We start from the raw sequence: 17,287 nt of genomic DNA on the forward strand, positions 1-17,287 counted from the left end.
TTCCTATGAGCCCATCGGGATGAGCAAGAATCATTGTGACAGTAGCTAGAACATCGAAATGCACAAAATATGTCCAGATGTCATTTGCCTTTGACGATAATGCCGAAGTGCCACTGTTGTTGCACTGCAATTATTTATTCTGTATAAATATATTATAAAAGATCATTTTGATTGCTGACAGCAACTAACACCTACATGTTACTAGGGGTTAACCAGATAAAATATATATATATATATATATATATATATATATATGTATATATATATATATATATATATATATATATATATATATATATATGTAAGTGTAGTCACCGAAGCTGTGACCATAGGAGATAATATGTATTTGCTCATCCCAAATTATCATTATATATAGGATCCAAAGCTGTAATAATTGCTGGCTGTGTGGTTTATTATAGTCACTGATGAAATAAATGTATTCTAAGGAGGAGAAATAGAATTTATGATTTCAATGTTTGAAATGTTCTTAACTCTAGCCGTGCTATGGAAATACAAAATGGACCAGTTCACGCTCTAATGTAGATTGTATGTATTCAGAGACGGTTTGTCTAGTGATACATTAACTAGGTCTATCTCATATACATGTCTTCTTTTTTGCCTTAAAAAAGCTTGGTTGATGGGTACAGGGTGTTATAGTTCTCTATCGGCATGGCATTGAAAGGGTTTTCTGCTTTTAAATCTTAATCCTCCATAGTCTTACCCAGTTTCAAAATTCACAAATTAACTTTACTCGCTATTTACTGTTACTTCAGCTATGCCTCTCTTCTCCATTACCGTTCTTTAATGGTATGGCTGCAACTTTGACGTCATGGCTATATCATGTCAACGCTGCAGCCAATCAGCACAGAAATGTTGTGCCATCTACTTTGGTGTCACCATTTAGCCTAGCAACTTACTGTAGTGGTGACGTGTTGTAGGTGCATGTCAACATAGAACTCCAAGGAGCAGTACAGAGGCAGCGCTGGAGCCACAGTGTGTGATTATAATTAGTGATGAGCGAACGTGCTGGGATAAGGTGTTATCAGATCATGCTCAGGGACTAACTACCGAGTAACTTTGTTGTGCTCGAATAACATGTTTGAGTCCCCAATCCTGTATGTTTCATGGCTGTTGGACAGTCACAACACATGCAGAGATTGCCTGTTTGTTAGGAAAACATGCATGTGTTGTGACTATCGAACATGCAGCCACGGGGACTCAAACTTATTTTTCGAGCACACCGAAGACACTCGATTAATACCCGAGCATGCTCAGATAACATGTTTGCTCATCACTAATTATAACTCGTTTTATTATTTTTAAGCTGGGCAACCCTATGAAGCATTTAAAAGTAGAAAACTTCTTTAAAACCCATGACCATATGGCCCACTTGATAGGAACGTAGCACCCAATGGTACTACTAAGCAGGATGGATGGGTTGAAAAATGACCCGCATTAATGGTGAGTACATGACTGATTCCACTGGAAACAATGGGAACAATTTGCCATCGGTTTCCTTTTGAATTGTATAGAATCCGATGGAAAGACCTTAGCCTGTCCACCATATAAAGTTAAACAAGCCCTTATTTCAACTTTCTATAGTGAAGCATATATAAGCTTTGCCACATATATGACATGAATAACATTCAGCTAATTATCATAAGAAAGGGGACCCAGTCACAATTGGGCACACACAAAGGATCTACTATAGTGACATAGTGTAATACAATCTGAAAACACCAAAACCTAGATTTGTAGAATTTGGCAGCCTGCATTTTACCAGAGGCAGCATGACCCATCTCTGAAGACATCACAAAGTATGCGGGACGAGTCCTTACAATGTAATAACAACCAAATCAAACAATCTGGTGATTTTCATGGAACAGAAAACCAAATCATGCAAAATGGTTATGATGGCTGGACTCACTCGCAGTGCACCTCGGCCATATGTTGTCATGCAGTAATATGAATTCTACATTCAGCATAGAAAAACTAATGAATGCTAAAGTGAAGAATGCAGAAAACCAGCATTTTAAAGTGTTACATTGGAAAAGATTTTTTTCCCCAAAATTTGCCACAGTGTCAGTTCACATTTAAAAAAATCTTGAGTTTCTAATTACAAAAAAAATACTTAAGTTATATATAAGTGCCTTACTAAAATGGACCTGGTGTAGCTACCGGGGGTGTAGCGGTTGTAGTCATTCCTGGTCCCTAAAGATACATCTGGAATCTGCATTGTCTTTTTCATTGAGCTGCATAATAATACTTATAAGACCTTTATAATAAGCCAGGCACAAGTAAACAGAACTGTTCCATTAATTTTAAAGTGCAATTTACAAAATTAAAATATAGTCCCAAAATTTTGACTAATCCTAAGAATCAGGCTGGATCGTAGAAAGATAAGGTGCCAGGCTCTGCGCTATTCCTGCTCCGATCTAGGCATTGAGAGTCCTTTCTGCCGCTGACATTTCAGAGTGATTATTCAGAAGATTCTTGCAGGCTCTGACTTATTCATCTCTGACTTAAGAGGAGAAGCCTCTGGGACAGAGAATAGTAAATCTTTAATACAGATTAAATTGCAATGTGATCTGCTATGGATCACTCACGATAGGATTGTGCATGTGCTTTGAATATGATGCATTGAATGGATTTCTGGCCAAAAATACACAGTGAAAGAATCATTTATTGACATGACTGTCTCTTTTACTGAGCCAACATCATACTCTAATGACAGTAAAAGTGCAGAAAGCAGCAGTCTTAGCGAGTCGATTTTTACCATTGGGAAAACAAGTTGGCTGTGCCAGTCCACTGGTCAAGAATACCAAAGTCACCATGCTCTTTCCACATACAGAGTGACGGGCGTTTTAGGTATATTACACCAGGAAATCACTATCTCTTTCACCTGGTGAACTTCAGGACTTCATGACTATATTTGGAGTATTAATGGATTTGTTCTCAGAGCATCAAAAACATACAGAAAGCCTGCTGAACCCGCATATATTTTGACCAGCTCTGCTTCTACATTCATTCAGTTCAGTTTTGCATGAATTTAGGGATTCTTAACCAATTCAAGTGGGGTTCAAGGAGTTATAATATCCTTGATTGGTAGTGGTCCAACTTCTGACACCCCACTTAAAAGGACTGCAATGCACCAGAAATGGCGCTGCCCAGTACATTGTGTAGTGGCCGGGAATGGTACTGCAAGCTCTTTCTTCCACAAGTGAATGGGACAGAGCTTACAGGACCATTCATGGCCACTACTTAAGGTACAAGGCTGTACCACTTCTGGTGCCCAGCGGCACCTTCATTCAGCTATTCCTACCTAATAGTAGCTATAATGCACCTTTCTGGTGAATGCTAGGCCTCTGTCAATGAATACACTCAATTAAATGGATCCTCCCATACAACATGGTTTACCTTACCACATGGTGGGGTTTTAAAAAGACAATTTTTCAATTGTACAAATCTTAGTCATTTTAACCTTGAAAAGCAGCAATATCTGCACATTATCCTATGCAGACTTAGGACTATCCACCTATTTATTATCTATCTATCTATCTATCTATCTATCTATCTATCTATCTATCTATCATCTATCTATCTATCTATCTATCTATCTATCTATTATCTATCATCTTTCTATCTATTATCTATCTGTCTATCTATCATCTATCTATCTATCTATCTATCTATCTATCTATCTATCTATCTATCTATCTATCATCTTTCTATTATCTATCTATCTATATATTATCTATCATCTTTCTATCTAATATCTATCTATCTATCTATCTATCTATCTATCTATCTATCTATCATCTTTCTATCTATTATCTATCTATCTATTCTCTATCTGTCTATTATCTATCTATCTATCTATCTATCTATCTATCTATCTATCATCTTTCTATTATCTATTATCTATCTATCTATTATCTATCCTCTATCTATCTATGCCATCCATCCATGTATTTGGATATATCTTTACCAGATATAGATGTAGTTGTCCTGAAATTTTTATTGCAGTAGACTTTTGCTTGGTCTTTTACGCAACTTATGTCATTGTACAATGTGTTTTCTATGTTTTTCTTTTTTTCCATAAAACTGCTTAAAAATAGTGTAATTACATACTGGACACTACTACATCTGTATTGGTTATTTTAGACCAATTTCTGCGACCGTATCTTGCGAGCCCTGGTCTGACCAAGCTTCTAATAACCCTGTAATGCTGCTAGTTTGTGCCGGCAGTCAGGCCAAGATTTCTGGTGATAATATTGGCTGAGAAATGGGCCCATATATCATTTGTCTTAAGATGGCCTTAGACTTTTTCACAGATCATATATTCACACTCGTGGGTTCTTTGCAGTATATCAACTTTTGTTCTGTAACTGATCAGAGCAGATTACAATGGAGAACAAAATGACAGCAGTTTGTACAAGTTTGCATCGGTTTTAATCAGTATTTTTCAATCTGACATTTCAAATTAACATGGTGGATCCTGTAAAAAATAAATAGTCATAACTGACTTAATGAAGACTGATCAAACTGATGCACCTTGACATGTGCTTTAGCGAAAAAGAAATGAATGTGCTGTGAAATATTGGAAAATATTGGTTCTTGTAAATAAATAAATAAATACATAGACTAATAAATTAATAAATAAATAGGACTTCGCTCCTTTTGTGCTGAATATTTTGCTTATCTTCCGTTCACCCCATTGAGAAGATGGGAGGCTGTTTGGCCTCCTTTCAGAGGTATATGTCTGGGTTTATGTCCTTTTTCCAGTTTGGAACAGAGCATGGCTGCACTACCCCATACAGTGGCATACAGTACAAAAAGAACACAGCATGGGATACCTTTTTTTGTAGTGGAGTACTACTGCAGAAGGAAGCACTGCATGACACCTGTCGCAGCCTTTCTTTATACCTATACATCAAGTCCTGTCCTGGAATAACAAAAAATAATAATGCAAAAATGCAAGTGTGAACGCAGCCTTAGACTGGGGCTCCACTACGACTTTGTGGTGTGGCTTTCCAACTTTGACTAGTGGTAAGTGCAGTCCACAGGAGTGCACACAATCAAGGTTTTACATTTTTTATACCGTTTTTGAAGCCAAAGAGAGGTCACATTCTTTCTGCACAGGTGCTTACTATTTATGATCTATTCTGGGTTTTGACTTCAAAACTGCATAAAAAAACATGAAACTAGAAACGTACCTTATAAGTAATGCAAAGTATTCCTCTGCACTGCAGCTGTAGCTTTACTGACAAAACTGGGAAACTGCACCACAAAAATAGAGCGGAGTCTAATAAGAAACCAAGGATTCAGACTTCTCATTGAAAGTTGCTAGAAATTTCAGAACACCATGATTTACAGATCAAACAGATGTGAGATAAATATCTTAGCGATATTTTGGTTAAAAGGTTATTGGATCACAGGCTGCCTGATACTTGGCTCTAGTAAAGACAAGTGGCCACACTTTGCATTAGGCCGGAGTCACACTTGCGAGTGCAATACAAGAAACTCGCACGAGTCTCTCGAATCAATACCCGGCACTCGGGACCGGACGTGCGGCTGCATGTATTTCTGTGCAGCTGAATGCTCCAGTCCAAATCACCGGCGGCAGTGCCGGTATTGAAGCGAGGGACTCGTGCAAGTTTCTCGTATTGCACTCACAAGTGTGACCCCGGACTTAGTGTCTAACATGATTGGTGCCATGCACATCTTAACAGCCTGTGTTAGCACTGTCTTGAATGAATTTATATGCCTGCATTCTGCTGACAGCTTCTGCATGACAACTGTAGAACATTGAAATTATCATCTCATCTGTAGGGTTCAGTTTTTTGCCAGTAGTCTAGTCTGAACATTTCATTATGTAAGGAATTGCTAGTTATGCACTATAGCAATATAATTATTAACCATAAGGTGAAGCAAAACTAGACTGGATAGCAGAAGGATAAAGTACATCTGCCACTTACTGCATCACATACAGCTGTCTGACAGATAGTATTGATCACCAATAACCAAGAAAGTGACATGAGTTCTCTGGGGTCATCATCATTCATATTCAATGGGTGCTTGGAAACAATGCTGTCCAAACCTTCCGACTCATACAAGTGTCAAAGTGCTTTCAAGAAATGACTCCAGCATTAATTCTGGGAAGCAAAACCACTTAACGACAACACATCTGAATAGTTCAGCCCACATAACATGTGATCGGCTGCCAAGCCAACATAGACACAGACCTTTATTAACTCTTTCCGTGCTACAAGGACACAAATCAAAATCAGCAGTACTTATGTTCCAATCATCCATGGATGATCACCTTGATCCCCAAGCTACCGGTCTTCAGCACTGCTGTACCAAAAACCATTTTACCCCAGATTGAGCCAAAATGCTTTGGGCAATGTGTCTATTACTTGCTTTCAAATCTTAATTTGAGACAGTTGCTTTGCTTTCTTGAGATAAAAAAAAAGAAAAAATAATTTGATGATTCATTAAGAGGGAAAAAAATTGTAGGAGGATTGACATTATCAGAAGCATTTACTGATAAAATCTTGAGATATGATAAAGATGAGTAATCTCATCAGACGTGAAATAAAAAGCCTATTTATACTGACATAATAATTTTGTAGCTAGACACTGTAACCATGGCAATAGTGACGAATACCGAAATTTAGATTTTACACTGGTATGACAAAATAAATCTGAAGAGGAGGAAATACTGATAGATCCATATTCTTTGTCACCGACTCCACACATGTAAAATAAATTATTTCAATAGGAGTCGGTGAAGACAGTGCATTTCTTAGGACCACTAAGTATCCACCCACACTGTATCTTATGCACACATTGTATGCTACACACACGCACACACACACACACACACGTACACAATGTACCTTTCATCCCTTACCATACATTGGTTATGAGCATTGCCTGAACACAACCATTTAGATACAGTGTGATAATCCTTTTGTAATATGTCCCTGTCCCATCAATGATTGTCAGTGCAGATCATGGAGCAGAGAGGTCTTTGAACAGAAGTCTGGGTGATGCTATGTGGTGGTTGTGCTGCTGCTGCACATTTCAGTAGCAGGGTAAATTTCATCATATGGAGGTGGTTGCTCATTAGGTAGGGGGTAACAGTAGGGGTATGATGGATTTAGATCAGGGTCCATTGGGGAGTAACCAGGCAGCTCTAGAGAGGGGTGGCCACCACAATGTACTTCCACCCCTGCTTCATCAAATAGGTGGAACACCCCAACATTGATGTAGGATACCGTCTGGAAGGGGAAGTCCCCAGGGGAGAAGTCATGCTCTTCATTAGAAAAAATGGATCCCCTGTTCTGCCTCTGGTAGCGCCTTCCCCCATATCTTCTTCGTCTCCTGCGGCGCTGCTGGGAGGATTTGTAGTTTTTTACTAGCAACAAGTTGATCAGCCCCAACAGACACTCCAGGGAGTTAAAAATGGTGGAAATAACCAAACCCCGCTGGTAATCCTTGAGCTTCTGGCACTTGGTGGTACTGCTGCCTGCCCCAGGAGTTGGTTGCTGCAGACAAAAGTGTGAGTACTTCCGTTCCACAAGTGACACAGTATCCCCATCTATCACTGCACCAGCAAAGGCGCTCAACACTCCCAACATGAAGACCAGCACGCCAAGGAGGAGGAAGTTCTGGCTGCCGGGTTTACTTTCTCCTGATGCATCCTCTCGGCAGCAAAGCAAGGCAGAACCCAATAAAGAAAGGCCGGCTGAAAGCAGTAACCCAGAGTAAAAGGCGCCGGCGGCTGTACCCAGTCGAAATGGCTCACCCTTGAGCTCAGATCCTAGGGAGAAGCACTTGAGGCCCACGGCGGCAGCACTCAGGGCACAGGCAAGCAAGAAGCAGCTGGACAGCGCAGCGCAGGCTCCCCGGACACCCCACTTCATCCTCCGAGCCGGCCTCTCTTCTTCCAGCACCCCCTCCTCTCCTTCTCCTCTTCCTCCTCCTCCTGTGCTCCGGCCGGCTCTCTCTCCTCATCCTCCCGTGTCCTCCTCCCCAGCTGCCCTTTCCAGGAAGGAGGTGGTGGGGTCTGGAGAGGACATGCTTTAGGGAGAGAGCTTGTAGAGCTGCATGCACCAAAGCTCAGCCGAGTATCTTGCGTTGCCGAGTCCAGTCAGCGGCGACAGCAGTTGTAGTATCATGCAGCAGCACGGATCTCGCTCACTGCACCTTCCCTGCCTCTGCACATTGCATTATCTCATTGCTCTTAGAAGAGAATTAAATATTGATGTGAGAGAGGGGGATACAGGCAATGTGCAGCGGAATAGACAAGAAAGCCTGTCAGACTTTACACCAGCCAGCTCTGCTGTACGCCAGTCCGCTTTAGACTAGGAGGGGAAAAAAAAATCACTTAGCAGTTGATGTCATGAAGCCCACACAGAGCTGACTCCCTCCCCCAGAATTGCTATCTTTAACCTGCATATCTTCAAAGCGGGGAAGAGGTTAATGGTGCAAGAGGCTAGTTGTATGAAGAGAAGCTGTTTTATTGTGTAAATGCTGCATTGTGACTAAAGCACAAAAAATACGGAACCTGAGCATCACAATGCTGATCCCAAACCACTGCCATTGCTGAAGAATTCATGAGTTAATAGCTATTTTCCTCCATTGACTGTGCTTAGTTTTCGGTTACATGTAGTGCTGCAAAGACGTTGGATGCATCCTATAATTGCCATATACAAGCTTTCTCCTAGTACTATGAGCAGCGGGTGTAATTAAATGTGCTGTAAAAGACTGCAATATGTACTATTTGTTCTACTGTTAAAGTTTTGTATTCTAAGTCAGTACTCATCAGTAATAATCTGATTTACAGAACAGGCAGCATACTACGTTTACAGGCCCAGGGCACTTACTGTACCAGAAAGTGGCATTTGCTGAATAACTGGATTGTAATGAGGATTACTGTATGAAACAACAGGTCTGTGATATTATCTAGGTGTACAAGATAATACAATTCAGTAAGCCTACTGTATGAAGTGAATGCATTACGGGTACATGCCGGCAGTAATAACATATTGTACCGGCTGATCCATGGGAAGTAAGACATTTCAGTTACACATTTCACCAAAGTATTAAGACCTATGCTTCTTGAATCTGAGAAATGAAGAGCAAAAGGAATCTACAATTTTTATCTACCTTCTTACATCAGAGAATAGAATATGTACATGGCATTACATAGAATATAACCAATAACTTTGCATATGTCCTTATTCAAATATTTAACATTAAACCTACAGAAACACGTTGACTTAGTGAAACATATTGGCCACGGCCTTTACTAACTTTAATATATATAACCGTAATAATAAACCACACTTAAAATGAACTACTTATAAACCAAACCGCAGCTTAGCCAAAGCTCAAGACTGTTTACCTTTTACAATACCTGTTGTCCATTCAGCTCCCTGAATGACTGACTCAACTGGCCACGTTGCTTAAATATCATTAGGCAAGCGTGTCCCCCCCACCAAGGGCCGTTTGTACCATAGCCTGTAAATTAAGATTAAAACTATCATTGCCTATCTGCGATAAATGAAACCAACCACTCTGAAAAAGGCCTGCAGTCTGCCTTCTAAGTCAACGTGCCTGAAAGGAAAACCGCCGATTGTCGGCATGAACTTACTCATGGATCTAATGCAACTGTTTCCGAATCTTCTTGCAATCATTTAACTCTAACGATTCTACCCAGATTAACCTAAACACCATCTCTGAAAATATTATTGTGACACCTTGAAACAACTTCCTCAACTCCAACAGACTTCTCTTCATCTAAAATAATAACTCAATTGTGCCCAGCTTTCCATTCTCATTTCCTTTAATATCAGGCAATGGAGCACTATCGCACATTAGAGTCACTTGGTCCATCAGGCTGATCCATCTCTGTCCTCTATCAAAGAACCAAAGACCCTTATTTTGTTAGACAACGTTGATAGATTCGACCTGTAGCAACGTTGTTGTGCTCTCTATTCTGCCCAGTGAATAAAGGAGTGACCCAGGATTCACAATGTGACACCTAAGAAAACTATTAAAAAAATGTTAGTTCTATCTTATTTCCAAATACATAATTGACAAAATTTCGAGACCCAGTTTCTTTGTACCATTGCTTTACTTAAACCCAGCCTGGCAGCCTCTGTCACAATTCCAATCCCGAATGAGTGAGTTGAGAAATATCTATCAGCCAAGCTTAGCTCAGATAAGCATTTTTTAAAAATGCTCCAAAATAATTCCTGGATAAACAAACAAGACAAATTTTAACTTCCAATAAACACATTAGCTTCAAACTACTATGTTTCCCGGTCTGGTCCGTTTTGGATTTAGCTATACATAGTACCAAAGACTTTGTTCCCAATGAGATCTGATTAAAAGCTAAACCTTCCATCCCTCTCCTTCCCCTTGGTGTCATACCTTTATACAAATGCATATAATCAATTTTGCTATGCTTGTATTGAACTGTAGTGTATTGTGATAACTTATCCAACAGTGACATCTATTGACAACGTTCTCATTATAGTTTACTATCTGTTTCATTGCTTACTGTGCAATTTAATATTTAAGGCTCATCATGGCTTCCGTAGTTCCCCATCAGCCTCTGCATTAGTCTTGCCCCCTTTTTCTCCAGCAGCCATTTTGGCCTCATGGATACTGACATTCTGATTATCTCTCCCTGACTTTCAGCACATCTGGTTGTTTACCTCCACATAGGACAGTCGGTGAGTTATTTTCCCTTTTTTAGAGCTCACCATAGTGTATTATGTAGCTACTCTCTTCTATATGTTTTATATCAAAGTAGTCTTTTGATATTACAGATGTTTATACTACCGCCATGTTGTGAAATTACACTGTGAATGTCCTGTACCATACATAATGCTATGTAGTTAGATATCTTGTATGCCTTGTACTGAGTACTTAAATTTTTTCTTATAGTTTTACACTGATCCTATCAATAAAAGTTTTAAAAGACCCCCTGCGTCTACCTCAATGTATCAATAGGAAAGAGTTTAGCTGTCTATCAACTCGCTTTTCTTAAGTTTAGGGTGCCAGAACACTTCGTAATAAGTCACCTACACGTAGTGCCCCAAAAAACATTAAGGATGCTGCTGTGGAAAATAATAAATATCAAAATCATCATAACAACATACATAAGAAACTGAACACAAGTTTTTTAGTATCTCTGGAGAAATAGGGCACCTATCATCACGAAAAAAGTGCTCTTTCTTATACCTCTTGAAAACCTGCTTAACGCAAAAATAATTATTTAGCAGTTTTTGACCAAGTATTTTCATAAAAAAACAAAGCATTGGCTTAATTTTTTACCGCTGTGGAATAAGCAAGCCTTTTATTAAAAAAAATGACAATGCAAACATTAAAGCGGCCTGCTCTTAACTTCTTCCTGCATCTAACCTCCTACCATTACAAAATCTGGACCATACGTTCCATGCCACCAGGAAACCTCTCCAGCCACTGGCCGCTGTAAAAGCTGCATTATTATAACCAAATTAGGCCCTATAGCTACTCCGGAAAATCCTCTCTAATTTGCTGGGAGCCCGGTATGATATTGAAGAAATTCCTGAACTGAAAATGAGAAAATAATTTGAGTCGCCCACCAGGGGAGTGGGGTACTCTGTACCGGGTCCAATTGCTCTTAAAGGGAATGTCACGGTTGCTGCGACCCGGTCCGTGGTCCTGGAACTCAATTAAAGGGGAACGGTCTATTAAGGGGTATTGTGTTGTGAATTCTGCTTTTGGGCTCCCTCCGGTGGTTGTAGGTGGTAATGCAGTTGTCCCTGAGTTGCAGTCCTGGTCAGGTGTATCTGCTGATTGCAGTTCTGACTGGGGTATTTAGGCGTGCAGGATTCATAAGTCCTTGCCAGTTGTCCATGGTTGTTGGGAGGTTTTGGTCCTGGTTTGGTTCCTTCTGCCTTCTGCCAAATCAGCAAAGATAAGTGTCTGGTTTTGTTTCTGTGGCACACATGCTGTGTGCTTAATAATTCTGTGCTATTCAGTGTTTTTTTTTTGTCCAGCTTGATTGTGTCAGTATTTTCTCAGTCTTGTTGGATTCTCTGGAGTGGCAGATATACATTCCATGTCTTTAGTTAGGTTGTGGAACTTTTTGTATTATCTGCTGTGGATATTTTTGGAAGGGTTTTAATACTGACCGCTTAGTATTCTGTCCTATTTTTCCCTATTTAGCTAGAGTGGCCTCTTTTGCTGAATCCTGTTTTCTGCCTGCGTGTGTCTCCTACTCACAGTCAATATTCGTGGGGGGCTGCCTATCCTTTGGGGTTCTGCTCTGAGGCAAGGTAGTATTCCTATTTCCATCTATAGGGGTATTTAGTCCTCCGGCTGTGTCGAGGTGTCTAGGGTTTGTTAGGCACACTCCACGGCTACTTCTAGTTGCGGTGTTAGTTCAGGTTTTGCAGTCAGTACAGTTTCCACCTACTCCAGAGAAAGTTCATGCGGCTCCAAAGTCACCGGATCATAACAGTATTGCGAAAGTCTATTTTCGTGACGCCACCTGTGGTTCTCGGTCAGTAGGGACCAAAACCACTTAAAGGGATCCCCTGGGGTGATGGTATGGTGGCTGGATGGTGACACTTTCCACAGGCGAAGCGGGGTCTCCAGGGCTCCCAAGGTGCATGGCGATGATGGTGTATGCCGGTGAATGAGTAAAGGACACAGCGTTGCAGTCTTAACCTGGTTTACTGAAGTTATAATAGGCCTCAGTCCAGGGTAAAGGAAACAGGTACATAAGGAGTCCAGGCAGCCCAGAAAACAAGTGAAATCCCCTTGGCAATTCAGGTTGGGAGCCTTCCACTTTGCGCTCGCTATAAGTCCCCTGCTGCCTGAAGTGTCCTAACAAGTTCCTGGTCCTTTTTCTGTCCTGGCACAATGCCTGTATGATTGGCAGCTTGAGCCACTCTTTCTGGGGTCTCTGCATGGTGACTCCAGGCTCCAGAATGCTGCTGTACCACAGGCTTAATACGGGCAGTATAAGTATAGTCCTATGCCCTTCGATTCTGCTACAGGTACAACAAGACGGTTTCAAAATTCTTGTGCCCGGGGCAACACTCCATCATCCTCTAAAATGTTCATGTTGCATTGCACAGTCCGAACGGCATGTAGTTGAATTCACAGAAACCCATCGGTGTTGTGAAGGCCGTCTTTTCTTTATCCACCTCTGCCATGGGAACCTGCCAGTACCTACTGGTGAGATCCAAGGTGGAAAAGTAGTTAGCAGATTTTAAAGCAGCTAATGACTCTTCCATTCTGGGCATTGGGTATGCATCTGGAGTGCCCCCACTGCCGCAGGGCCGAGGGGTACCCGGTAACGGCCCTCTCTGTCTCAGTTCTGGGGTTGTCACGGTGGCTGGGCCCGGTCCGTGACCCTGCTGAGGGGCGTCCAGTGAAAGTTGAGGATGTGATGAGAGGTTGTGGTGCGGTGCAGGTCGCAGTAAATAACGAGGACACCAGGTTGCAGTCTCTTTACCTCTTTACTGAAGGCTTCAGGATCCTCAGTCCGGAATACGGTTAACCGGGCTGCGTGAGTCTGGCAGGTCCGATGGCACCTCCAGAGTTCCCTTTGCAGTTGGAAATCTGTGCCTACCTTCTAGCGCTTGTGTGTTGTGGTCCTCCCCTGCTGTTCTTACGGGATAGTCCCCACAACTGTTGTGTCTGTTTCTGAAGTTCCCTCACAACTCGATTTTGATGTTCTTCTTCGTCCCCCCAGATGATATGGCTAGGACGCAGCCGTATGACGGGTAGGCTCGGAGCTCTTCCGGGACCCTACTGTCGCCCCTCTCCAACTGTTGCCCCCTATGTCTTCTTAGGTGATTTGAGTGAGACAGTCCGCTGTTGTGAAATTGGATTTTGGGCTCCCCCGGTGGCCACTGGTGGAATTGAACTGGTGTGCATCATCCTCTCTGTTCACCTGTTTCCATCAGGATGTGGGAGTCGCTATTTAGCCTTGCTCCTCTGTCACTTCCATGCCGGTCAATATTGTAATCAGAAGCCTTTCTGTGCATGTTCCTGCTGCTAGACAACTCCCAGCTAAGTTGGACTTTAGTCCTTGTTTGTTTTTGTATTTTGTTCCAGTTCACAGCTGTAGTTTCGTTTCTGTGTCTGGAAAGCTCTTGTGATCTGAAATTGCCACTCTGATGTTATGAGTTAATACTAGAGTCTTAAAGTAATTTCAGGATGGTGTTTTGATAGGGTTTTCAGCTGACCATGAAAGTGCCCTTTCTGTCTTCCTGCTATCTAGTAAGCGGACCTCAATTTTGCTAAACCTATTTTCATACTACGTTTGTCATTTCATCTAAAATCACCGCCAATATTTGTGGGGGCCTCTGTCTGCCTTTCGGGGAAATTTCTCTAGAGGTGAGCCAGGACTATATTTTCCTCTGCCAGGATTAGTTAGTCCTCCGGCCGGCGCTGGGCGTCTAGGGATAAAACGCAGGCTACGCTACCCGGCTACTGTTAGTTGTGCGACAGGTTTAGTTCATGGTCAGTTTAGTTTCCATCCTTCCAAGAGCTAGTTCTTATGTTTGCTGGGCTATGTTCTCTTGCCATTGAGAACCATAACAGTTTGACCGGCCCCAAAGGGTTAAATTAATTGACAGAGAAAGGAGAGAAAAGAGAAGTCTGCTGAAGATTTTTTTTTTTTTTTTTTTTTCCTTCAGTTCTGAGTGTGCTTGTAATTGAATCTCTTGCAAGTCTGCCTATATTGCAGCCTTTCTCTCTCTCTCTCCTTCTAATCCTGGAATGGCTCTGTGTTCACCTGTTTAAAATGGATATTCAGAGTTTAGCTGCAGGTTTGAATAATCTCACCACGAAAGTTCAAAATTTACAAGATTTTGTTGTTCATGTTCCTATATCTGAACCTAGAATTCCTTTGCCTGAATTTTTCTCGGGGAATAGATCTTGCTTTCAAAATTTCAAAAATAATTGCAAGTTGTTTTTGTCCCTGAAATCTCGCTCTGCTGGAGATCCTGCTCAGCAGGTCAGGATTGTGATTTCCTTGCTCCGGGGCGACCCTCAGGATTGGGCTTTTGCATTGGCTCCAGGGGATCCTGCGTTGCTCAATGTGGATGCGTTTTTTCTGGCCTTGGGGTTGCTTTATGAGGAACCTCAGTTAGAACTTCAGGCGGAAAAGGCCTTGATGTCCCTATCTCAGGGGCAAGACGAAGCTGAAATATACTGCCAGAAATTCCATAAATGGGCTGTGCTTACTCAGTGGAATGAGTGCGCCCTGGCGGCGAATTTCAGAGAGGGTCTCTCTGATGCCATTAAGGATGTTATGGTGGGGTTCCCTGTGCCTGCGGGTCTGAATGAGTCCATGACAATGGCTATCCAGATCGATAGGCGTCTGCGGGAGCGCAAACCTGTGCACCATTTGGCGGTGTCTACTGAGAAGACGCCAGAGAATATGCAATGTGATAGAATTCTGTCCAGAAGTGAACGGCAGAATTTTAGACGAAAAAATGGGTTGTGCTTCTATTGCGGTGATTCAACTCATGTTATATCAGCATGCTCTAAGCGTACTAAGAAGCTTGATAAGTCTGTTTCAATTGGCACTTTACAGTCTAAGTTTATTCTATCTGTGACCCTGATTTGTTCTTTATCATCTATTACCGCGGATGCCTATGTCGACTCTGGCGCCGCTTTGAGTCTTATGGATTGGTCCTTTGCCAAACGCTGTGGGTATGATTTGGAGCCTCTTGAAACTCCTATACCCCTGAAGGGGATTGACTCCACCCCATTGGCTAGCAATAAACCACAATACTGGACACAAGTAACTATGCGGATTAATCCGGATCACCAGGAGATTATTCGCTTTCTTGTGCTGTATAACCTACATGATGTGTTGGTGCTTGGATTGCCATGGCTGCAATCTCATAACCCAGTCCTTGACTGGAAAGCTATGTCTGTGTTAAGCTGGGGATGTAAGGGGACGCATGGGGACGTACCTGTGGTTTCCATTTTATCATCTATTCCCTCTGAGATTCCTGAATTCTTGACTGAATATCGTGACGTTTTTGAAGAACCTAAGCTTGGTTCATTACCCTTCGCACCGGGAGTGCGATTGTGCCATAGATTTGATTCCGGGTAGTAAATACCCTAAGGGTCGTTTATTTAATCTGTCTGTGCCTGAACATGCTGCTATGCGAGAATATATAAAGGAGTCCTTGGAAAAGGGACATATTCGTCCTTCGTCATCTCCCTTAGGAGCCGGTTTTTTCTTTGTGGCTAAGAAAGATGGCTCTTTGAGGCCGTGCATTGATTATCGGCTTTTGAATAAAATCACGGTTAAATATCAATATCCGTTGCCACTGCTGACTGATTTGTTTGCTCGCATAAAGGGGGCCAAGTGGTTCTCTAAGATAGATCTCCGTGGGGCGTATAATTTGGTGCGAATTAAGCAGGGGGATGAGTGGAAAACCGCATTTAATACGCCCGAGGGCCACTTTGAGTATTTGGTGATGCCTTTTGGTCTTTCAAATGCCCCTTCAGTCTTTCAGTCCTTTATGCATGACATTTTTCGTGATTATTTGGATAAATTTATGATTGTGTATCTGGATGATATTTTGATTTTTTCGGATGACTGGGACTCTCATGTCCAGCAGGTCAGGAGGGTTTTTCAGGTTTTGCGGTCTAATTCCTTGTGTGTGAAGGGTTCTAAGTGCGTTTTTGGGGTTCAAAAGATTTCCTTTTTGGGATATATTTTTTCCACCTCTTCCATCGAGATGGATCCTGTCAAGGTTCAGGCTATTTGTGATTGGACGCAACCCTCTTCTCTTAAGAGTCTTCAGAAATTTTTGGGCTTTGCTAACTTTTATCGTCGATTTATTGCTGGTTTTTCTGATGTTGTTAAACCATTGACTGATTTGACTAAGAAGGGTGCTGATGTTGCTGATTGGTCCCCTGCTGCTGTGGAGGCCTTTCGGGAGCTTAAGCGCCGCTTTTCTTCCGCCCTTGTGTTGCGTCAGCCTGATGTTGCTCTTCCTTTTCAGGTTGAGGTCGACGCTTCTGAAATCGGAGCTGGGGCGGTTTTGTCGCAGAGAAGTTCCGATTGCTCCGTGATGAGACCTTGTGCTTTTTTCTCGCGTAAATTTTCGCCCGCCGAGCGGAATTATGATGTTGGGAATCGGGAGCTTTTGGCCATGAAGTGGGCTTTTGAGGAGTGGCGTCATTGGCTTGAGGGGGCTAGACATCAGGTGGTGGTATTGACTGACCACAAAAATCTAATTTA

At 41.9% G+C, this 17,287-nt stretch overlaps 1 protein-coding gene across 1 annotated transcript; it reads right to left on the reverse strand.

Moving 5' to 3' along the window:
* Positions 1 to 287: 287 nt before the first annotated feature.
* Positions 288 to 10,811, reverse strand: TMEM271 (transmembrane protein 271). Its single transcript, XM_077252179.1, has one exon. It carries the CDS (start codon positions 7,929 to 7,931, stop codon positions 7,059 to 7,061), a length of 873 nt encoding a protein of 290 aa, XP_077108294.1. The 5' UTR covers positions 7,932 to 10,811; the 3' UTR covers positions 288 to 7,058.
* Between the last annotated feature and the right edge of the window lie 6,476 nt (positions 10,812 to 17,287).

Source organism: Ranitomeya variabilis, chromosome 1 (genome assembly GCF_051348905.1).
Source record: "Ranitomeya variabilis isolate aRanVar5 chromosome 1, aRanVar5.hap1, whole genome shotgun sequence".
Taxonomy (NCBI): Eukaryota; Metazoa; Chordata; class Amphibia; order Anura; family Dendrobatidae; genus Ranitomeya; species Ranitomeya variabilis.

Excerpts from the sequence above, each read along its gene's own strand:
- TMEM271 (XM_077252179.1), bottom strand. The coding sequence starts at position 7,931 with ATGAAGTGGGGTGTCCGGGGAGCCTGCGCTGCGCTGTCCAGCTGCTTC.